Source organism: Letharia columbiana, assembly GCF_014066305.1.
Source record: "Letharia columbiana isolate WasteWater2 chromosome Unknown Sc0000019_s0, whole genome shotgun sequence".
In the NCBI taxonomy this organism is placed as follows: Eukaryota; Fungi; Ascomycota; class Lecanoromycetes; order Lecanorales; family Parmeliaceae; genus Letharia; species Letharia columbiana.
In genome coordinates this window covers 681,481-703,237 of record NW_023501060.1, presented here as the reverse complement: position 1 = coordinate 703,237, position 21,757 = coordinate 681,481, and the positions used below count along the sequence as shown (strand labels likewise).

The 21,757-nt window shown below is 50.5% G+C and overlaps 11 protein-coding genes across 11 annotated transcripts; all 11 read right to left on the bottom strand.

The window, feature by feature from the left end:
- Positions 1-94: 94 nt before the first annotated feature.
- On the bottom strand, positions 95-520 carry HO173_006626 (uncharacterized protein; the record flags this gene model as incomplete). Its single annotated transcript, XM_037308535.1, has 1 exon — positions 95-520. The coding sequence occupies one exon, from the start codon at positions 518-520 to the stop codon at positions 95-97; it is 426 nt and encodes a 141-aa protein (XP_037164801.1).
- Positions 521-1,900: 1,380 nt separating this feature from the next.
- HO173_006625 (uncharacterized protein) lies at positions 1,901-3,070 on the bottom strand (the record flags this gene model as incomplete). Its single annotated transcript, XM_037308534.1, has 3 exons — positions 1,901-2,571; positions 2,627-2,833; positions 2,884-3,070. 3 exons carry the CDS (start codon positions 3,068-3,070, stop codon positions 1,901-1,903), a joined length of 1,065 nt encoding a protein of 354 aa, XP_037164800.1.
- A 3,286-nt stretch (positions 3,071-6,356) lies between these two features.
- On the bottom strand, positions 6,357-7,325 carry HO173_006624 (uncharacterized protein; the record flags this gene model as incomplete). The annotated part of the gene is made up of 2 exons (XM_037308533.1): positions 6,357-7,124; positions 7,275-7,325. The coding sequence occupies 2 exons, from the start codon at positions 7,323-7,325 to the stop codon at positions 6,357-6,359; spliced, it is 819 nt and encodes a 272-aa protein (XP_037164799.1).
- A 1,873-nt stretch (positions 7,326-9,198) lies between these two features.
- Positions 9,199-10,530, bottom strand: HO173_006623 (uncharacterized protein; the record flags this gene model as incomplete). The annotated part of the gene is made up of 1 exon (XM_037308532.1): positions 9,199-10,530. The coding sequence occupies one exon, from the start codon at positions 10,528-10,530 to the stop codon at positions 9,199-9,201; it is 1,332 nt and encodes a 443-aa protein (XP_037164798.1).
- Positions 10,531-11,424: 894 nt separating this feature from the next.
- On the bottom strand, positions 11,425-12,818 carry HO173_006622 (uncharacterized protein; the record flags this gene model as incomplete). Its single annotated transcript, XM_037308531.1, has 6 exons — positions 11,425-11,555; positions 11,625-11,755; positions 11,899-12,010; positions 12,086-12,322; positions 12,410-12,681; positions 12,742-12,818. The coding sequence occupies 6 exons, from the start codon at positions 12,816-12,818 to the stop codon at positions 11,425-11,427; spliced, it is 960 nt and encodes a 319-aa protein (XP_037164797.1).
- Positions 12,819-14,503: 1,685 nt separating this feature from the next.
- On the bottom strand, positions 14,504-15,274 carry HO173_006621 (uncharacterized protein; the record flags this gene model as incomplete). The annotated part of the gene is made up of 1 exon (XM_037308530.1): positions 14,504-15,274. The coding sequence occupies one exon, from the start codon at positions 15,272-15,274 to the stop codon at positions 14,504-14,506; it is 771 nt and encodes a 256-aa protein (XP_037164796.1).
- Positions 15,275-15,623: 349 nt separating this feature from the next.
- HO173_006620 (uncharacterized protein) lies at positions 15,624-16,787 on the bottom strand (the record flags this gene model as incomplete). Its single annotated transcript, XM_037308529.1, has 1 exon — positions 15,624-16,787. The coding sequence occupies one exon, from the start codon at positions 16,785-16,787 to the stop codon at positions 15,624-15,626; it is 1,164 nt and encodes a 387-aa protein (XP_037164795.1).
- Positions 16,788-17,011: 224 nt separating this feature from the next.
- HO173_006619 (uncharacterized protein) lies at positions 17,012-17,269 on the bottom strand (the record flags this gene model as incomplete). Its single annotated transcript, XM_037308528.1, has 1 exon — positions 17,012-17,269. The coding sequence occupies one exon, from the start codon at positions 17,267-17,269 to the stop codon at positions 17,012-17,014; it is 258 nt and encodes an 85-aa protein (XP_037164794.1).
- Positions 17,270-17,297: 28 nt separating this feature from the next.
- Positions 17,298-18,024, bottom strand: HO173_006618 (uncharacterized protein; the record flags this gene model as incomplete). Its single annotated transcript, XM_037308527.1, has 2 exons — positions 17,298-17,569; positions 17,820-18,024. 2 exons carry the CDS (start codon positions 18,022-18,024, stop codon positions 17,298-17,300), a joined length of 477 nt encoding a protein of 158 aa, XP_037164793.1.
- A 615-nt stretch (positions 18,025-18,639) lies between these two features.
- HO173_006617 (uncharacterized protein) lies at positions 18,640-19,455 on the bottom strand (the record flags this gene model as incomplete). Its single annotated transcript, XM_037308526.1, has 1 exon — positions 18,640-19,455. The coding sequence occupies one exon, from the start codon at positions 19,453-19,455 to the stop codon at positions 18,640-18,642; it is 816 nt and encodes a 271-aa protein (XP_037164792.1).
- A 479-nt stretch (positions 19,456-19,934) lies between these two features.
- HO173_006616 (uncharacterized protein) lies at positions 19,935-21,704 on the bottom strand (the record flags this gene model as incomplete). The annotated part of the gene is made up of 2 exons (XM_037308525.1): positions 19,935-21,490; positions 21,545-21,704. The coding sequence occupies 2 exons, from the start codon at positions 21,702-21,704 to the stop codon at positions 19,935-19,937; spliced, it is 1,716 nt and encodes a 571-aa protein (XP_037164791.1).
- Positions 21,705-21,757: the final 53 nt, after the last annotated feature.

Below are 21,757 nucleotides of genomic sequence, written 5' to 3'. Positions count from 1 at the left end.
CAAGATACCGCAGATTCAAGGCGCCGACGCTAATTCAGCTCACCGATGACCGACTGGTTTCACCAATATTACAGGAAGGACATACAGCAGGAATCTAAGGAAGCTCCTCCCTTCCTTCCGCCATTGACCCCTCCAACTCATTCTGATAGCCGTTCACCTCTGCCCCGTGGAGCTCAGAGAAACCATCTGAGCCCTCCCCATTGCTACTCCCTGCTGTCGACTTATCTTCGATAGCCTCAGGAACATCATTAGGATCTGCCACAGAGCTCATACGTCCAATGCGAGATTGCTGCTTACGCCGAGGGTACCGAAGAAGAACCAAGACTCCTAGCCAGGCGCAGGCGCAGACTCCCAAAGACACGCCCAGTTCAACACCCTCTTTGGTTTGAGGACTGAGAGCCACCGTGGAAGAAGGCGCAGCTGTGGGACCAGAGAAGGTAGATGTTGCGGCGGCGGTCGTTTTGGCCGCGGGAAATGGCTCTGTGGAGGTGAAGTAAGCGAGATATAGACGACTCGGCATTGTCAATCTCCCAGTATGAAGGGCCAATGAAACCGTTGGTGGCCGCGGTGCCAGGATAGAACGTCTTGCACGCCACCGTTCCACAGCCGTGAGTGGGACCGCAGCTCACGGTGGCTTCATTAAAGTCAGGTTCAGTATAAGTATATCTCAAGAATAGTGGAGTACGGGGTATGTTACGGTCAACTTACTGTGGCATATTCATATCGGGTACCAGCTGCCGAGGCAGAGAAGATGTATACGAGGTCTTACTCGCCAACCGTGTGTGGTGCATTGATTGGATCGAAGAAGGAAAATCCCAACTCATAAAAGGGGTAGTAGGTGGTGCTGCCGGCCGTCGTAACTTGACCGGTAAAGGTCTCTGGTCCGGGCAAAGGATTAAAGAGGGCGCATGGGAGAAAGATGATGGAAGAAGTTGTATTTCGCAGTGACGGTGGCGGTACCAACGGTGGAGAATCTATCATCCAAAGAATAGCGGACGGCAGTAAGACCGCACAAGAGGATAGAGTTGAGTAGCATCATTTGTTAGACCAAATAGGCACAAGCCTGTGTAGAGCTTTTAGACAAGCAAAGGACGGGCAAGCACTGGCTTTTGGCATGAGCGACTAGATGTACTCCATGAGCGAATAGGGATCTCTGCTGTGCAGCTGTCACAGAGCGAAGCAGTCCCCTTAGCGAAGAGAGAAACACACGTTTCTTTTGAATCATGTCTCGGACAGCGACTGAAGCGTTGAGATTGTCAAATCGTTACAAGCCCACGGGCAAATCCCCAAACAAAGTGCCAAACGCTAGCTCTCGAGCTCTAGAATTTCCAAACCGTAGTAGGGCGATCCCCAAAACGTTCGCCAAATAACAGTCTCTCAAGCCTTGGAGACTCCCCAACCAACAGGCCGTTTGCCCAAATGATGTATCAAACTGACGGCCTCTAAGACCCAAAGATTTTGGAGTCGGTGTCGTCCCTTCTAGGTAAGAAATTGAGAAAACGAGGCACATTTAAAAGAGCAGAACGTTGCTTTCGCTGTTTAATCACGGCATTTCACCAAAGTGACAAGACAAACCTCGAGGAAGAAAGGAGCTTTCTGCTCCTGAATTACGGAGTGTGGCTTCGATTTGAGACCACACAGCAAGAATTTTGCCCACTTCTCGGCGCGTTGAGATAGGAAATGAGATCACTTGGTGCATCTTTCGGAAGCATATAAGTAGAGAACAATACTAAACCATCGGACTAGACTAAAAGCAAAGACAATTTGGGGTATATGACCGGCTGTTAACGAGGGTATAATCGAGCCCGCTGAAGGAAGTAAGACCATTGCCCCGTTTCCTATCCAGCCCAGAATACCGATCATCTCCTTGCAACACCTAAGCGACTATCGCAGCGAGCGTCTAGATGTTCTCGATGACCCTCGCGTTCATCGCCTGCTGGAATCCATCATTGGTATCACCCATGAATGGCCCAGTCGACGACTTCGAGCTCTGACCCTGGCTGCTTGGGCCCTCACCGTAGGTATCGGCCTGCGCAAGCTGCTGCTGCACGGTTTGGTTCGTCGCGGGCAAGAAGATTACTTTCGAATTTGCCGTCTTCGCCATGGCTTGCATAGCCTCCAGGTATCTGATTTGCATGGCTGGAGCCGAGCTCAAGATATCGGCGGCCTGCCTCATCAACTTGGCGCTCTCGACTTCGGCGCGTGCGGCAATAACTTTGGACTCTCCGATACGCTTGCTCTGGGCGGCCATGGAGAGGGAGTCTTGAAGCTCGGTGCTGAAGATGATATCCTTGATGAGCATTGACTCGACCTGGACACCCCAGCCTGATGCGACATCTTCGATGATTTCACCGATGGATTGGGCAATCTCTTCACGGCGCTCGATGACATCTTGGAGAACACGGGCGCCAACAACGTGGCGCAGAGTGGTCTGAGTACGCTCAACAAGAGCTTGGCGGATGTTGCTGATACCGAAGGCGGCCTTGTGTGGCGAGGTGATATGGTAGTAGATGACGGAGGTAAGTTGCAGGTTGACATTATCTTTGGTCATGCAGATTTGCTTTGGCACCTCTGTAGAAAATCTTAGCAACCCAGCTTGAGCTATGGGTAAGGAGGTTTGACTTACCAACGATCTGAATCTTTACGTCGACCTGGATGAGCTTCTCCGACAGAGGGTTGATCTTCACCAGACCTGGGTCGACGGCGCGGTAAAAGCGACCGAATTTGGTGACCAGACCGACGTTTCCTTGACTGACTGGTTTGTATGGGTTGGGGCAAACGATGCAGCACGGGATGGCACCGCAGCAACCGACGAGCGAACCGAGGGTGTTGACTAAGCGCTTGTTAATAGATTGAAATGAGGTATGAAGGGTGGCAACATACTCATGGATCCATACCAGCCATGGGAGCCAGCATCTTCGCTCTCGCCCTGCAGTGTTTGGGCGTAAGCTGGCTGGAGGTCCTCACGACGAGGCGGCTGGACGTTGATCAGTCTGGTATTGGTTTCGCCACCTGGTGCACCGTTGCGAAAGGCTCCGTTGGCGGGGAGGGGAGCTTTTCCGTTGTCCATGGCTGCCATCGGTGGAGAACCTGTATCTGTTTCCGAAGCTGTAGAGGAGGAGGCGACAAGGCTGCGTGTGGAAGACGTGGTGTGGGATGCGTGAAAGATGTATGGATGATGGGATGAAGATTGAGATTTATAGAAGGTGAGAAGGATAATGGCAGTACTAGTTTGATGATACGAGTACGTGGCGTAGTGAGTGTGGATAATTCAGTCTTGACGTGCTTGATGGGTCTTTATAAGTAAGGTAGGCTGATAGCACGAACTGACGCCAGTGCTTCCAGCGCGGGGTAAGCGCAGCCCTAATGCCAAGAAGAGCAAGGCTCTCCCAAGTGCCTCCTCCCTCGGATGAGAGAAAATGTGATGCGCAGACACAGCCCCGAATGGTGAGGTAAGAGGATCAGCAGACGGCGGATAGATGCTAGTCAATTGCTTGTAGATAATAATGCAAGTCTCCGATTCGTCATAAATTCATTCTCTTTCATTCTGCTGAGATTGAGAGACTTTTGATGATTTGAGTGGCAAAAGTACCTTGTCATAACATTACATTCCAAAGAAAAATCAATTGTCATTTCAGCACTGCTATTTTCTTGTGATGCGTGACCAAGGCTTCCTTCGTGGCCGCAGCGCCCATGTTCCAGTAGATAATTACAGGCTAATGAAGCAAGCCCATCACTGCAGCGATGCCATCTGAAAGACGGGGAATAAAAAGCCTCACCACATCGACCATCTGGCCACCAGCCCATGAGGAAGACTTGCCTATAGCGCTAGTCTCAAGCCATGCTCGGCTCCTTCCATCTGATACATACACAGCCGAGGAAGACTTGCCTATAGCGCTAGTCTCAAGCCATGCTCGGCTCCTTCCATCTGATACAAGTCGCGTCGGCAAAGTCGTGCTATATTTGGTGACGCCAAGGATCATCGATTCCACCTCTTCACCCTAGGGCCAACATTCCCATGAAAATATGTGTGGAGCAGCTGCTGTATGTTATTTTGGCTTCATTTGCGCGATTTAATGACAGGAAATCCCTACCTTCTCTGAACTCGTCAGGCTACATCTAAATTTACTAATGGAAGGTCTGCTGCCTCTGGGTACGGATTTAGCAACTGTCACAGCAACGGGATTCACTTTGAGCGATTTTCATTCAATGTCAGGGTAGACTATCCTCCAAAATATGCTTGTGGAGGTGAGACAACAGAAGAATAGATGCTTTGATGTGAATTGAGCTTCCTGCTCTGACAACATCGATATGACACCGTTGCCTCACCGCCTCCGTATACTCGTTGCAAGAACCAACCTCAGAGCCTCCCCAAATTGGTGGACGGCTCCGTCCTCCAAAGTTTCCGGGCGTCATGGACTGCCCAAAAAAGCCTCTCCATATCGCATTCTAAGATTCATAGAAACAATAGCGGCCGCTCATTGCGCAGTTACTGCGCTGTGGACGCACTCCATTGCTCCAGGGCTCCCTATACCCACATGGCTCGTATGGGCCTCGATAAACCTTCTATTCTATCCCTGCACCTGACGATGATCCGCATCCATCATGGACATTGTTGTTATGAGAACGAGAGCTAGGTGTGGACGCTTTTGACGCTTCTGAATGTCCGATTGATGTTGATTGAGAAGTGTCCGATTCGTGTTGTGCCATACCTTTATGTTCTTTTAGCGGCTCAGCGGTGGGAGATTTCCGACCGCTGCGATCATTCCTCGATGCAAGTTGTGGTTTATCGTTGTTCAAGGTACTCTGACTTGGAGGGAAGGAGTTTGATTGAGATATTTCGATAAGGCTCTCGAACGAAGCTGATTTCTATGTTTGTTGAAAAGTGGTGAGTGCTCAAATGTAAACAGCTGCGATGAATTGGTGTGTATATGAGGAAAGCAGGATCTTCTTCTACAAAAACCACTCCTCCGAAAAGTTCGATAAAGATAAGAAGATCCAGACATTAGGTTTCCCTGCCTGACTCCCTATACCTACGAACTCAACACCCGAGAACAAGAGTGCAATCTTGGCGGATAGCGAGTACTCCTTCCTTGTACCGAAAAAGTCCCACTCGAAAAAAAGCTCTCGAGCAGGTGCCGGAGGTCGGTCCATCTGCTTGCATCGAAAATACCGCACCTCAAACACGAGCTCTCGAATCGGTCCGCATTTTCAAGAATCAGACAACACAACAGGAGTCTAGCCAGTAGAGCAAGTCCCACATCCCTGAACGTCCGACCAAGCTCCCCAAAACAGACCGAGGAGATCAGGACGACTACTCCATCTGCCCCCTCCTCACGGCCATCTCGAATCCATCCCGCAGCTGACCTACGGGTCCCAAACACCACCACAACCCACCCACCCACCACCCGAACTTCGCGCCACCGACCCCCAAAACCCCCGCCCCGTCCCCCGAACAAACCCACCCGATCCCAGCACGCCAGCCACCAACGACTCCAGCCACCCAGCCGACCGTCTCCACCGACCCAAACACACGGGCCACACGGCGAGCGTGACGCAGCGGACCCAGTCCCAACCCCCGAGTCCGGTGCCGGGATGAAAACGTTCAGAATGCTGCCACGGACGACAAATCGCACCCCGTCGTTGATTCCGCCGCTCCAAAAACCCCGTCGTCGCCGGGTCTTGCGACGTGGATAATGCCAATCGCAACGCCAGACACGACGGGTCGGGCGCACGGGAAGGTATCATCGCATGGATGCCGGAGTCGTTGATCGATTCGACCCAACATTTTCTTGTTAGATAGATTGCAGACGACATTGGCATGGACGGACCGACCTAGCTAGCTAGCTGTGACGGCTCTGTGGTAGAGCAGCGTCTTGCCGATGTTAGCTGCGATGATGGACTGGATGGGTGGTTCGGACTTTATCTTAGACCTCGTGACGGGGGTCGTAATTCGAGGCTTGTCAGAGCTTGGTGACGATTGGAGGCAGCAAAGTTTGGGATCTGGGCCGGACAGTCGAATCCATACTTGCTCAATGATAAACATCCCATGACAACGAGATTATGGCATAATTGGACAGTGATAGTGTTAGATTTCCTGCTGTGAAGTCATTGCAGTCTATCTACTTTGTGCTAGCATGTCATATCGATCAATTGTCTATTTACCCCTAGCAAGTCCATAAAGCCAGCACCGAAGAAGGAAAAGTAGTAAGAAAAGCTGAGAAGAGTCATCGCACCATTCGTGCTAGTAGTCTAAGTGGTATCATCCGCCCAACACCGTAGCATCATCCGTCCATCCTTGCCAGCCGTTCGTGATCCTTTGCCGAAGTAAAAGCAGGCGACATAAGATGGGCATCCTACTTGTTGCCGGACTTCTCCTTGGCGGTATCCTTGGCCTCTTTCCCCTTTGACTGTGCAGTATCCTTGGCCTCGTTTCCCTTAGCCTGTGTGGTATCCTTTGCATTCGCAGCCATGTCTTTTCCCTCATCTGTCTTCTGGAAAGCCATGTCCTTTGCATTTGCAGCCATGTCCTTTCCCTGCTCTTTCTTTTGGTATGCCAAATTCTTCGCCTGCTCAGACTTCGCTTCTGCGTACTGCATCGCCTGACCGGACTTGTCGTGGGCGTAGTTGGAAGCTGTGCCGTACTTCTTGGCCGCGTAGTCAGTTCCCTCCTCCTTCTTCTGCCCCAAGAACGTGCTCAACCAAGACAGTGTATCGCTCGTAACCACCAAGCCGGTAGTAATCATGGCCTTGGAACCAGCAACATAGCCATCACCACCGCACTTTTTGTATTCGCTAGAGTAGGTATCCAAGACGTAGTTCTTGCTGTCACCAACCAAGCGAAATGGGAAGTAGGCGTAGTCCAACACGGTGCCCTTGATCTTCTCGGTGTCCTCCTTCACGATAGGAAAGGTGTGGTCGACTCTGGAGAGAGCGTCGGAGCCGAGAGAGTCGGCCTTAGCGACGTATGGAGCGACATAACCGTAGGGACGCTTGGCGTAAGGGACGAAGGGTGCAACGAGCTTCTCGTAGCCGGTGTTGGAGAGGTCGAGAGACTTCTTGCCGTAGGGGTTTGACTTGAATGTCGAGATGGCGTCGGAGACGACAGGGTAGGAAGTGAGGTGCTGAAAAGAATGACACATTAGCAAGGGAACGTGAGAGAAGAGTGGCATGCAGCCTCGTTGACGGCGACAGCCAGGTTTGGAGAGGAACGTAGGATGAAACAGTGGAGCAGTGGCAGTGATGCATTCACGAACGCTGGAAGAGGCTCTTACATCAATTGTCTGCGAGGAGTTGTCGCCGTTGGCCATGGTTTGAGAAGACATCGTTACTGTCTTTGAATGAGGGGTATCTTTTCTGTGAGTTAATCTGTGAGGCCTCGGGGATTTTTGTTAGCTGCTACGCTCTATGATGATGCTGAAAATGTGTCGAGGTATTGATAGTGAGTAGGAGCATGATGTGAGTTGGACTTACCGCGTGTTTTCTGTGTAGTTGACTGGATTCTGTGAGGACAGCAGAGTCAGTGTATTCAGTCCGAAGATGTGGAGCGTATGGCGCAAGATGAGGCTGTGGTACGAACCTTGTAGTGAGAGCAAGATTTGCGGAGAGTTGAGTATGATTTGAAGTGTGATATGATGTGGAGGAAAGAAGAAAGAAAGAAGAAGAAGGTGGAGGGGAAGATGGAAAGTGGAAGAAAAGGTAGGAAAGAGCTTCTGTTGAGAAGGTGTTATCCTGTTTTTGGAGATCGTGTTGACAGACGGACCGTTAGGGACAATTATAATCCCTATTCTTGGCACTACGTAACTTTGCCAAGTGCCAACTTTACTTTTTATTCGCTTCTACGCGGATGTGTCACTAAAGTAGGTACGGTATGTTGTCTTGAGGCAGCAGAATCTTTAACAATGATCAGATTCTGTATCTTGCATCAAAAAAGATGGAGAAAGTATTGATGAGCCATTTCCCTCCATTTTCCTCCAATTTTCAACCCGTTAAGATTACGCCACGCCATGCGGAGGGAGCAGTCTAAGAATGATTCCTTGCATTTACTCCTATCTGGCCTTATCTAAAACGGCGCTTCAGGAACGTGATCGCGCCTTTCCCGGAGCTTGGCCTGCACTCAAAGTTATAAAAGAAGCGGACGGGTAGTCTTCAGTCTTCTCTGTTCTTACTTTACTGTACGGTACTCGTACTCACAAAGTCCGAGTTCCTGATACCGTCTCCATGGGCAACATTGCGAGTGGAAAGCCACCTTGAACCCATGGGCACAGAAGTGAAACGATGCAAGTGAATAAAAGCCGTTGGAACGTAATGTATCTGTGGCGTTCGGTTGCAGGGGTGGCTTTCAAAAAGCTTGACACGCTTAGTGCCGGCAGTAGCTCGGTAGGAGGTCCAAGGGTGGGGACCCTAGTGTGGTAGGCCCTGCCACCACACACGAAGAGGATCTCTTCCAGGCGCCTGTATCTTGACTGCCTCACATGTTGTAAAGTGTCTTAGTTGTCATAGGTCTTGCCGAGGCCATGCTCGTAATTTGTGCCTAAGCATCCAACATTGAACGTCGAAGCGGTGTTGGCTGAGCCAGAGCAGAGCCCCTTCTTCTTACGAGTTAACAGGGCTAGAAAGTCTAATGAATGCTTCGGCCCCCTAACGGACCAGATGTCTTGCGCGCAGGCAACATCGCCGCCTTAGTACTTGAGCCTCAAGAATGATGCTCTACTCGGCGAAACTTCACGTCCCCATCCAATTTTCTTATGCAGGGACAGATGAGGCGACGCATTCACATGATAAGAACGACTTTCTGCCTCGTTTCTGGTTCGAACTTCAGGCTCTTCATGATGGAATGATCTTGTGGTATGGGAGAAGGGCCTCTGAATGAAGGCGAAGGGAATTCGACCTTCTTGCTACAAGTAAACCTATGAACAAGCCGTGACTGGAGAAATTGGTTCGTCAAGCGCAAATATGGTATCAGTGTTCTTATGATGATGATCCATGAAAACAGCAAATGCACACTTTATTCTCTGATTTATGTAGTTGACTTTCTCAACACTGGGGTGAGGAGGCCTGTCTGAAGACGTGTAAGCTACCCCAGTCTTGCCAGCACCATCATGAATTCCTCTGAGCTCTCCTGGATCTCCGTAGAGTTTTTGGAGTGACAGTGTTCCATGATCAAGTAACCTGGCCTAGGAAAGCATCTTTTGCATCCTAGCCACTCCGCATTGCTCCATCGAAGCCATTGGTGTGAGGTTCTCGACCCTCCTTGGCCGTGAACCGAACCTCATCGGCGCGTTCAGACTGCCTTACGTATTCGTAAACTTGATCCCTCAACTCCTGCGGCAAGCTGAAGAAAGGCTGGGGTTTCTCGCGTTCAATGATCGTTTTGATTGTCAGTGCCACCGCGCTCACAGGTTCAAATATGATAGGACCATGCTTATTCCAATCTTGCTGGTCTCGATGAGTTTCCCGGAGCTCATGTGCATGGCCGTAGTCCCATGCAACGTAGCCCATTGTTCGGATGGCCATCTTGTATGTCTTTTTAGGTGTAAGACCTGCAAAGTCATCACTCCATGAGCATTCGTGGCTTGAGAGTTCGTCCCTTGAAAAGTAGACCTTGCGAGTATGCGTTGTACCCTTGTTGAACTGAAGCAGCCGCACGGCGGCTTTCTCCATGGGATTTTTATCCAATCGTTCGACTTTGCTGTGTAAGGTACCCCACTTTCCAGTCTCTTCATCATTTGTATTGAAGACGTCGGCCGACAATTTCTCGTTCCATATGGAATAAGGTTCACTTGGATAAAGGTCGGTTTCAGTCCTGTCAAGCAGTGAGTCCACTGTCACAGGCCGGTCCTCTAGCGATGTCACGGTCAAGGTGACGAAAAAATTGCATGGGTCGCCAAGATAGCATCTTGACGAGCTTATCGAGAAGGAAACGGTGAAGCGAGGTATTGGGACCCCTGCAACGACGGTGAAAAGTAGAGGCTCAGGACCACAAATCATCTGGACTCTAGCATCCTCAGGCCATTCCGAAGGCGTCAATGTTGCTTGAGACGTGGATTCGCGGTTCCCAAATTTGGACCAAATCGTGAAGCGCGCGCCGCAGAACCGAAGCTTGTACTGTTTTCCAGGAAGGAGATACCGCCTTAGACGGTTCAGGAGCCTAGCATTGATCCTTTTCAATGGGTGTGTTTGACCTCCCCCGGGATCGGACTCCTGGCGATTGGCGCAGAGTGTTTCTAGTTCTTCGTCGACTGGCTTCACTGTTACCGCTGTGTCATTGTCCGCAACCTCCAATAGCCCCATTTGCAACGCTCGCCCGACGTCGATCATGTCTCCCCAGTCATCGATATCTGAGCTGACGAAGACAGGGAGGTAGTAGTTGGCGTCTTCTTCCTCATCGCTCCCAATTTGCAAGTAGATCCGTGTGGAAAACCCTTTCCAAAGATCCAAGACAATGTCTTGCACAGGATCCAGATTATTGTCGAACGCTGCCAGCATAGCAGAGATCTTGTCCGGCTTCACTTTGACTGTGCGAGACATCCTGAAAGCGCTGTGGTCTCGCGTGTTGAACCAATCCACAGTTGATTTAATCTCGGGTCGAGGAGCTATAAGGTAAGAATAAGCGGGGTCAAGCGAAATCTAATAATCGCGCGCCTCAAGTAAATAAAGCAACAGCTGAAGTGTTGAAGGTAAGGTATGGCTGCGATCAAGATCTAAGAGAGGAGCACAGATAACATCCCTTTCATGGCATCTCCAATTCTGCTCGCGAGCGGTCTGGTCTGCCACCTCCATCGGATTCCTACCGGTAAGTAATTAGACCCGAAATCTACGGCTACCTTCGATTGCCTACTCCACGCGCCTATCAGGAGCATGGCACAGAGCGCACCTTCAACCGGTGAACCAAGATTTATAGAACTTCATTGGATGACCTCCTACACATGTGCCATACCTGTTGGTAGGAAGGGGGGTTCCAAAGCCATTATCTAAAGACCGACGGTAGGCTTGACATTTTGAGAGTGGATTGAGGTTGAGGCTGCTAGATGAGGGTTTGATGATTGCTGGTGGTGTTTAGCACCAACGCGGTGCCTAATGCCGCTAGGATTTGAAAAAGAAGGCACTATTCTGTAAAACGGAATGGGGTAATGAGGATTGTTGGGAATGCGCGAGGGAATTTGCGCATGTTTGGGGCGCGAGTACTCCTCCAATATGTGAGCATTGCCCATAGCCTCATATCGGGCCGGTGTTGGTTTCCACAAAAACATTGCAGACACTGTGGCTCGTACTCCTTTTTTAGCTAGGCTATCTTTCTTCTCGGCATCGCCTCGATGAATACCCATTGTCATGGGTACAATGACTACCCATGGGTGTTATTAGTCGTCAGGGCTTCTGATTGTCCGAATCACCATCCTCCGCGCAGACCAATCCTGCGGCTTCCTATGCATACGGGGCGTATAAAAGCGACGGCTTCCCCGTCTGATTGAACACGACGTAATTGTTCTCAAAGAACGGGAAGCCCAACAGTTTCGGATCGGAAGCGTTCTGAATACTCGGGTTACAATACACAGCTACGTCTCATCAGGGACCCAGCGTTCCATAGAATCGAAGGACGAATCAGGCCAAGCGAAAGGACTCACCACTCGATGAAGAATCCAAAGACGTAGATGCATTGACGGGGAGTCCAATCATGGATGCGCCGGCGACAGTGGCTGTGCCGTTGCCGATGTGCAGAGCCAGGTCAGGGAGCGTTGCGTTGCACGGGACGAGCCTGGGTGATTGGAGGTTTCGGAGTCAGCGCTGGCTCTTCAGACTGCTTCTGCGGGCCCGGGAACACATCTACAGAAAGAAGCAAATACTGCCCAAGCCGTGACTCGAAAATTGCTCAAAGTTCGGACCGCGGAAGACACGTACCACAGTGAAATGCCATCGCCGATACGATCATCGAAGACGGCTCCGGGCACTCGACTGTAATAGGCTTCAGCAACTGACGACGGGGTGGCTATGTTGTGTCCTGCGCCTGTGTCTGTGAAGAGCGAAACAGCAGGTTAGGTTAAGGCAGGCTAGGTTGAGGAGTCTTAATGGATGGAGCGATACGCACCTAGAACGACATATGTGCTAGTGTTCATGCGCACATTCCCAACGCTGAAGTCCACGTCGTCGACCGCCCAGTGGCCATCCGTGCTGTTCAAGGGTGCGTTCGCGAGTTGGCCTACGTATTTGCTATGATCGATGCCGCCAAACTCGATACTGGCCGAGCCGTCCGAGCCTGTAACTTTGAAGTCCAAGGCGAAGCTTTGCATCTCTGAAACAGAAAACGGAGCTGGTAAGGCTCGAGCTGGGTGCCGGGGGTGGTTTGATCAGCGCCCAATCACTGCTACTGAGTTTGAACCAAAGCACCACAAGGCCACAGGGGCTATCATACCATAGGTGGGCTGAGGACCCAGACCCAACAGTCCGATAGAAGGCTGTTCAAGGAAATACGGAGAACTAGCATTGGCGATACCCATCGAAACGTTGTTGAACGTGAGGCCACCGATTGTGACGGTCTCTTCGATCACACGCCCTGTGACTAGACCTCCTCCGTACGCAACGGTGAAGGATTCGTTCACAGGGCTCACTGTACGACTCTTGGTGTAGTCATACGTGCCCCGGTTACTGGAGTTCAATGCAGAAAGGGACGGATCGAGGACCCATCTGGGACATGTTGTTAGAAGATCTTGGACCTGTATGAACACTTTCGAAAGCAGCTCTCACAAGAAGGAAGAGCCTGTGTCAATTTCCAAGGTTACGTTCTGGCCCCCAATGGTTACATTAGTATCCCATTGGGACATTGACGATTGGACCGCAGATATACCGGTGTTTCTGCGCTGAAGGGGCAATTTGAAAGGAGGAATCGTCTCTTGGCTTTTAGACAGAGCTATACATGTGAATAGTGGAAGGAGGTGGAAGCAATGCATGATGTAAAGTATATACTCGTAATTGCACAGTCGAACAACGAAAGAAAGATAGAAAGAAAGAAAGAAAGGAGAGCTAAGACGAGGACTAAGAAGGAAATGCTGTGGTGTTTAATTTTGTGCAATGCTTGCAACTACAATCAGTGCCGCAGCCATATAATGAAGCGCGTCTGCGGCTCTGCGGCATGAAGACGAGAAATGTCCAATTATCCGCCTTCTTCTTTGCTTGTTTCTGGAACTATGGCCTGTTACTGTCAATGCGTATGCTACCCTGGCTGATAAATGGTTGGGCAACAAAATGCGGGTACCGGTCCAGCGGCCTGAACCCAATGCTTGCTCTAATTCCCCCTGAGAAGCCAAATAGGCAAGTCCCTGCATAAGAAGAGAATCAAGCAGTCGTCCGACAAAAAGGTTTGGCCTACCAGACCATCTTCCACAAAGCGTAGGCCATCCAGTCGTAGCAGTCACCTCCGGTCCCAGAACGTTCTGCATCTAAAGACCTAATCGTGGCCCTATTATCGCTTCGTGGTCCACGATTACTAAACCCCATCAAGAGCCTATCCAGTGCCTGGGTCTCCACATTGACTTTAAAGACCATGGCGGTAGGCCGCTGCCTTTGCTTTGATCTTCCAGTCTGAACTTCCGCGTCCGGCGGCGAATCTCTCGCGACATTCAGCAGCGTGCTCGTGTTTCATGCTCATGCACAGCCTCCTTCTCATCCTAGCTTTTAAAGGCCACAGCTCATTGACCTGATCCAAATACGCAGAAGTGCCGTAATTGCCAACAACCCGTCATTTTGGCTCCACCTCCCGCTTCCAGGTTGTAGTCGTTCCACATTTAGCGTATTCAAAAACATCTGGAATGCTTGGCACCGGAGATCTTTCACACCACACACCCAAATTCGTACTGTAGCATAGAAATCTCTCCGCAAAATCATTTAATAACACTGCTATCGTTAACATAGGTCCTCAATAAAAAGATGAAGCTATACTGAAGTCTTGGTATGTTCCTCAGTGTTAGCAACTCAGCTAAAAAAGCCTGGTCCCGGGGGTGTCTGCGCTTGACAGTCAGACACCCCTATTTGGACCTAAATACTTGGCCGCAGGGCCGTCGTAGGGTCCCGGCTGCTGCTAACACTCAGCCCCCCATTTATCTATTTTTAAGCTTCTTAAGCAGAGGCTATTTCAGTAGTTATGGGGGGGTAATTCTTACTGCGACGGCGACTGAGGGGCGGCGACGGCGGCGGTTCGGTGGCTACTACGTTATTGGTGCGTTTAGGACGTATAGCTGAGGTTATATAGCTTCAAAATTAATTAAATGCGACTATTTGCGATGTGGCTACTTGATTTGAATGATTTTGCGGAGAGATTTCTATACTATAGTACGAATTTGGGTGATCTCCGGTGCCAAGCATTCCAGATGTTTTTGAATACGCTAAATGCTTTGCGGAAAGCAGCGCTCTCGTTTGGCGCAACTGGTACGAACTGACTACTGTTGTTTCAGCCCGTGCTGAGCCATGGTCTCAGTCGATGTCTAAGCCGTAACGGCACATAGCACAACGTTCAGAGTATCTCAAAGTGTTTCTGGGCTAGCATGCCCGCGACGAATCTTTCATCCTCAACTTCCTCTTCATCTCCACTTCTGCTTTCGACTTCTTCGTTGCTATCACTGCTGCTCTGGTCCTCGTCCTCCTCGTCTCCACCCCAAAGGTCTATGACCTGACCCAAATCCTCGAAAATGCAGTAACTATCAGCAATTCCTTGTAGCTCTATCAGCTTATCATCGCACCACGGCCTCAGCCTTTCCAGCTCTTCAGATGTCAGGCTTTCCGCAATTTCCAACATTACTGGCACCAATTCTCCTCCAGAATCATAGTCCTGCCTAATTTCATGGCCCACCACCCCATCGCTCAAACATATCGACTTCGCAATCTTTCTCAATGTCTCCAGTGCACTCTCTTTGGTCTTGAAACTAGCAGTCTTCGGGCAACGGGTTCGAATTGTCTCAAAGCACGCCTCAATGCTCTCTGCCGCCTCTCCGGCCATCTCATATGCATGCGAGCCCTTCATGCGATCATATGTGACGTTCAGTGTCTTCCACGCCGACTTAGAGAGATAATCAAAGTCCAGGACTTTGGTGCGCTCAGTTGCGGCGATGCGATCAACTTCCCGTTGGACGATGGACGCAATTTCTGGGTAGATTTTCGCTGCGGTAATGAGGAGACTTGCGATTGTTTTTGGGTCGATGCTGTCGACGAGCTCCGGAAGCTTGGAGGGGTCAACGGCATTCGTATCTGTATCCGAGCGGGCACGCTTGGCTGGGCGACTGGACATTTTATGGACGAGAGATTAAGTGCAAACCAGGGGAATCTTTTCAGAAGATTGAGTGCTTTTCGTTTACTAGGAATGGTTGTCCTTGAGGGTGCGCGTTGAGTAGCGTGAGTAGTTGGACGCGCTAGAAGCTGGGTCATTCTCACTCCTGCTACCCGGTGTAGCGCTAGTGCAAATCTCCAATTAGGTACCTACAGTATTCTCGAATTCGCGAACCGTCTCTTCTTATTTCTCTTCTATTCTTTGTTGAATAGTCGAGTGCGAGGCCTTTGAATAGGGCCACAGCTCCTCACAGGACCTCGAAACATGAACCGACCGCTGCTCATGTGGCTATCATTCATCTAAATTTCCCCTACTCGCTATCTATCAAGCGTGCGGGCTGAGCTAGAATCAGACCCGTCACGTTCGACGCCCCACCTGGTGTTGGCCATAGGCTTCCATAGACCCATATGTTGATCAAGTCCTTCGCTCCAACACCCACAGTCGCCCGTCCACCAAACTGATCCACGGATCTCTCTTCGCCGGAGCACTTATGCGCCAGCACCCATGCAGTAGCCTCAACGATCGACAGCCTCACTGTATCCTGATCATTATTGTTGTTCATGTCCAAAAGGATCACACATGACCTGTACCTAAACTTCGCAGGAAGAGGATAATAGAACTTCGTGGCCACGGGTTCTCGGCTAAAGGTATACTTCTGATCGCGTTGCCTATCCCCAAAGATTGCGTTTGTGACCATCTCACAATCTCTGAAGTTGATCGGCCAAGCTCGTTCGCGTGGTAGAGGTGGATCGGCACATACTAAGGCTCCGCCGAGCTGAGGGGCATTTACGCCCAATCTGTCGTCCAGACTAGTGGTGTCCACCGCCGACAGCTCAATCAAGTTGAGCGAAGTTTCATTCAGCAAGCTTGAATCGTCGCGAGCCAACTGCTCTCTAGCGACGATGACAGCACTCTCCGATTCTGCCGGCCCAACTACCCCATTTTTAAGAGGTAAACCCCTCCCGAAGACAAGAACGTCTACCACCTTCTTCGGTCCCGCCATGCTCCTCCCACCGAAACCAAAAGCGGCCTGAGTACATCTGTGCGCTATGTCCATGGCTGTAGTATAGACCAGCCACGGCTTAAATTTGTCCTTATCCGCATCATTCATTACGTCTATTGAGATGACGCACGTTCCGTTTCGGACCACCTTTGGAAGCCTGAAACCAACATTATTTCTTCTGGCGAATGTAGTGGGCCGGAAAGGGTCTCTGAAGTAAAACAGTTCCTTGGCAGCGTTGACGCAGTCTTGCTCTCTGGCTGGGTAGAGGCCCCTACGCGGTGTGGCCGGGTTGAAGCAGTCGCCATACTCATTGTTGTTTGAGGAGCTGTTCACCATCAGCAAGCTGGTAGCGTCAGAGTAGGATGCGTTCGAAAGGCTGGAAACGTTCGACTGAAGACTAGCTGCGAAGGCGGAGAATGCATAGAGGAAGAGCAGCAGCAATGCCGCCGCGCGGGCTTGTAGCAGCGCCATGCATTCCCGTAGAGACAAGAGTCGAAGAAGCAAATGGAAGAATAAACCCACGTGTTTGAATGCAATCAGGGTCGCGGCTAATGCTGCTGTCGCTTCTCCTATAGCAATATTCCTCTATGGACCGCTTTTCTGCAAGTCAGAATAGAGACTCAGAGAGTATCCGCATTTGCGCAAAGCAGAGCCTCAAGTCGCGCTACTACACTAATGCAGGGCAGGCAATCCACCTAAAGTACCAGGTGCTTGTCCGTCTTTCTAGCCCCCATTTGGTTTAGACAGCACAGCCTCATGCACCTGATCTTATCTGTGACGCCTGGAAACGTCAAGGTCTTAGATGTGCTTTCGTCGCAGAGCAAGAAACTCTTGTAAGAGTCCACAAAAAGGTGCAGACCGAAGAACACGATGCTTGATGTCGATCCGTCCGGGGCATTGCTGCTGTCCGACGATCGATGGATCTCAGGTATGTTCTTGATCGAAGGGTTCATATTGTAGAGGGATTCTGATACTGTGTCCTCAAAGGGCCGAAGGTGTTTGTTTCTTCATGCTCTCGTGTAGTTCATCCTTCAATATACTCTCAGCGCCGTGTTGACGTTTTCTGTCGTCCGCGCAGTCTGCAGGGTTCTCAAAGACTGCTACTTCTAGAGTACTATCCTCGAACTGCGTGCTTGACCCTCGGATGATTGCTTCGGCCGGACCAAACAGTCCGTGACCCGAAGAAAGAACACCGTTCTGAGCTGAGTCGCGGGCGAGAAGTTGAGAAACGCTGCTATCATGGTTATCAATCCCTAGGAAAGGTTTGTACTTAACATAAAGCACTCCATGATCCGTGGCGTTCAGTGATATGGAAAATGGGCCTCTGTTGAATTAGTACCGCAGACGTCCCACTGCCGCAGTGGTAAGCCAGGCAGCGAAAATATTCGGAATGGAGCCTACTACGGCCTTGACCCAGACTTCTATCATTTTCCTCAATGCTTCTACAGCTGGGTGAGTTGAAATAAATATCTGTGGAATTCTCGTGCTTCTTTATTCCTATACTGTCGATCTTGGTATGCTGCTTGTAGAATGTAGTGATCTCCTTTCGAGCTTCGATGGCATCCTGGAACGCATAAGGGATCCTCAGAGGTACGTCCGTGCACTTCGACTTTGCAATCGTCGTCGCTGCTCGCCTCAGCTCTTTAAAGGTTCCTTTCGGCGCCGTCTTGACCCAAATACCTCCCGCTCGCAGCTGTAGCAAATCCATATGACGATTGCGTTTGTGGCTTTCTTGTAGGATGCGTAGATGGGGTACAAGACCGCGTCGAATCTAAGATCATTATCAGACAGATCGCCAGCTTTATCCCCCTGAAAAATGCGTGCAGTGCAGAGGAGTTATGGGTAGAGGAATGTAATGAAATAGTAGCTTGCAGAGCTTGCTCGACCGGAGCTGAAGAACTCCGGGACATTGAAGCGGTGAAAGATTCCGAGTCAGGTTGCTCCGCGCGCCTGATCCACGGGTTTCGCGGAGACAAGAACGAAGAATTGGTCTAGAACGGCTGCACAATGTTTCTGAAAGTATCGACGTCGGACCACGACCCTGAGATCGCAGCGACGAATGTCCTGAGATGGAGCACAAAGTTGAGTACAATAGGAGGAAATGGGTTGGAATCAGCTATTCTACAATCCAACCATACCAGAGAATGATCAGTCGCATCGTTTGAGGAAACATCCCTGTCGCGTGGCAAACATTTGAACCTGCAAGCTCTCAAATAAATTTGGCTGAGGCCTGACATTGAGAAATGAACCACTCGTTTGTGTACTCATTCCTAGTAATAGTCAGACAAGTGAGCCACAGAACGCCAACTAAAAGTGGACTGACCTAATACTGTAAGTCTCCATCGGCATCGGCACATCCAGACCCTGGGCCAGGCAGACCGACGCCTGACTCCCCCTCGACGTACCTAGTCTGCCCACTTTCCGTCTTGTAGCTGGCATACACTTTCTCCGGCTTTCGCCGCGGTGCGCAACGAACCATGATCTCCTTGGTGCGCTGGTAGACCTTCCGGATGGCTAAAACGCCAGGGGAAGTAAAAGAAGGGCCTCCGTTCTTGGTGTTGGTCCCCGTGGTGGTACGGGCTTTGGATGCTGGGTGGCAAAGACAAGGCGAGCCTGGCGGCTTCGATGGATCGAACTTGTGAGGCATGTACCATTCAGGTGGGATTGGAGACTCGCACGATGGACAGCGGCCGTCTTTGTGGCCGAGTAGGTGGTCGATACACGCGCGGTGAAAGATGTCACCGCAGAGGAGGGCGCGGATGGCGCGGTTGGTCTTTTCGTATTCCTTTTGGCAGAGATGACAGATGGGCTGGCCGGGCCACATTTCTTTAAGATAGTAGTGTTTTGAGCTTGGGGGTGGACGGCCGAGGGGTGAGTTGGTAGATGTTCCGGAGGTGGGAGTTGTTGAAGAGGCGTTGGCTGGTGAGGAGGGTTCTGTTGACTCGCATGGAGTACTGTCTGTTATTTCGGGTTGCTGACCAGCAATCGGAGTATCTGGTCGCCTTAACGATGGACCATCCATATTGTGTTCAGGCTGTTGACTATCGTCTTGGTCGGTAATCGGATGTACAGACGTGATTGTTCGAAGCTGCTTGCCATCTTCTTTGATGTCTTGACGGGTGAGTGTCTGAGGCGACATGACTTGGTCGGAATGATACTCTTGTAAATTTGAGGTTGTTCGTAGATGAATGTATTCTGGTATAAATACGTCTCCTGGAAAATCAGGATTTCTAAGGTCTCCAAACGCGGTGATGGAATAATGGAGGGTGTATGAAGAAGGAGAATAGAAAGATCAGATATATGAGAAACATCCAAATTTTCATTAAATGCATTTAAAATAGTTGAATATCTTGATACGACACCCCCTCGCCACACATGATCCCTGAGGCCGAAGCCTTGGCCTTCAAACGGAATTCTAGCCATGAAGGAATAATGTGAGCATAATTCGTGAGTCATGCCAAGGGCATGTCAGCGGGTCGTTAGACATACGTTGAAGTGCCTACAGTCCAACATGATCTGAAAAGCGCGATACAGAAGGTACTTACTCACCAAAAACCGAAAGACTTAACGTCATTTCATCGTCTTCAGATCTCCCGCTTGAGCCTTCCCGGGTAACTTTTATTGCCCATCATTGGGTTCCACTCGTACGATCTTGTCGCAATTTAGCAGACACAGTGGATCCAATGCCACTTTGATCTTCCGCATCATATCAACAGCATTCTCGCCCAACTCAACCTCCAACATATCCCTTAGCGCCAGACCAACACCATGCTCCCCGGTTACAGTTCCCTCCATCTCGATGCCTCGCCGTCGGATATCTGCTATGATATTTTCCGCCGCAACCCTGTCTTTCTCCCCGTAAAGGATGGAGGCGTGGAAATTTCCATCGCCAACATGGCCAAGAGTCGAGCCAAGCAGACCTGCTGCTTTGATTTTGGAGTCACTTTCGTCGATGATCTCGGCCAATCGAGATATAGGGACTGCAACATCGGAGCCTAAGAACTTGTCGTCTGGATCGCGCTTCTGCGCGATGAGGCTCCAGAGAGCTGTTTTGCGAGCGGCCCATAGCGCAGCGATCTGTTCGGGGTCGCTTGACGACTCAAAGGATTCTCGACCGTGCTTATCTGCGAGCGCTTTCAGTATATCGACTTGCTCTTGTACGGCGCTCTTCGTCCCCGAGAACTTCACAAATAGTGTTGGGGTCTCTTTCCATTCCTTGTCGGAATACCCGCTTTGATTCACTGCTCTCATGGTATTATGGTCGAGCAGCTCCACAGCTGCAAGCTGTATACCTTTCTGGACAACGTCAATGACTGTACTGACAGCCTTGGCGCTGCTAGGAAATGCAATGACCGCGACTTGCTCGTTCTCAGGCTTCGAGGTTACCTTTAAGACAGCCTCAGTAACCAAGCCTAAAGTACCCGAGGATCCAACTATGAGCCTCGTCAAGTCATATCCAGCTGTCGATTTTCTTGGTCGATTCCTTGTCTTGACAATGGTGCCATCCGCCAGCACGACTGTGGTAGAAATGACCCAGTCTTTCATCGTACCATAGCGATAAGCGTTCGTGCCCGAACAACCGGTTCCAATCATGCCACCAATTTGTGCTCCAGGCCCCGGATCCGGTGGGAAGAAGAGATCGATCTCGGCAAGCCGCGCATTCAGATCTTCCCAACCAACAGCAGGCTGGACCACGACATCCATATCTCGATCATGCACCTTCAAGATACGATTCATACGTGAGAAATCAATGCAGATACCGCCGCGGGTGGATGCTAAAGCACCGTCAAGACTTGTGCCACCGGAGAACCCTGTGACAGGGATATGGCGGCGGTGACACACTTTCATGATCTCGCTGACGTCTCTGGTATCGCGTGGGAAGATGATGAGAGCAGCACAGGTGCTTCCCGGAGACGGAGACCATTCAGTCCTCGAACGAGATTGCAGGTTGCCAGGGGTGTCGTCTACGCCATCGTGGCCAACGATGCCGATGAGCTCTTTGCGTGCCTCGCTCATGTTTTGGTCGGTGATGTTGTGCAGAGGTTTAGGGGTTTTAGACAGCGGCGAGGTCGAAGAAGCGGCAGCCAGGGCAGAAGACCAATCCTGACGTCTCCACAGTCCAGGCACCCAATGGTCCAAAGCATTACCTAGCACAACCAATGAGATTGCACCCGCTAAACATGCATCAGCTCCAAGCGTTGACGAGGGATGTAGTAATAGCTACTCACTGAAAAAGTATCCAATTCGCGCCCTCCATGATGTTCGATAAACAGGCTGATAGAAAGCATCAGCGTATTGGCGGAAGCTGTTCTTTCCAGTCAAAGGCTGCTTGATCCCTTTGCTTTGCCATCGATTGAGCGAGCGTAGAGCATCAATTCTGAACGACATTTCTATCACCTCAAAAGCCTACTGAAATTGACCAAGGGAAAGCTGTGTAGAAA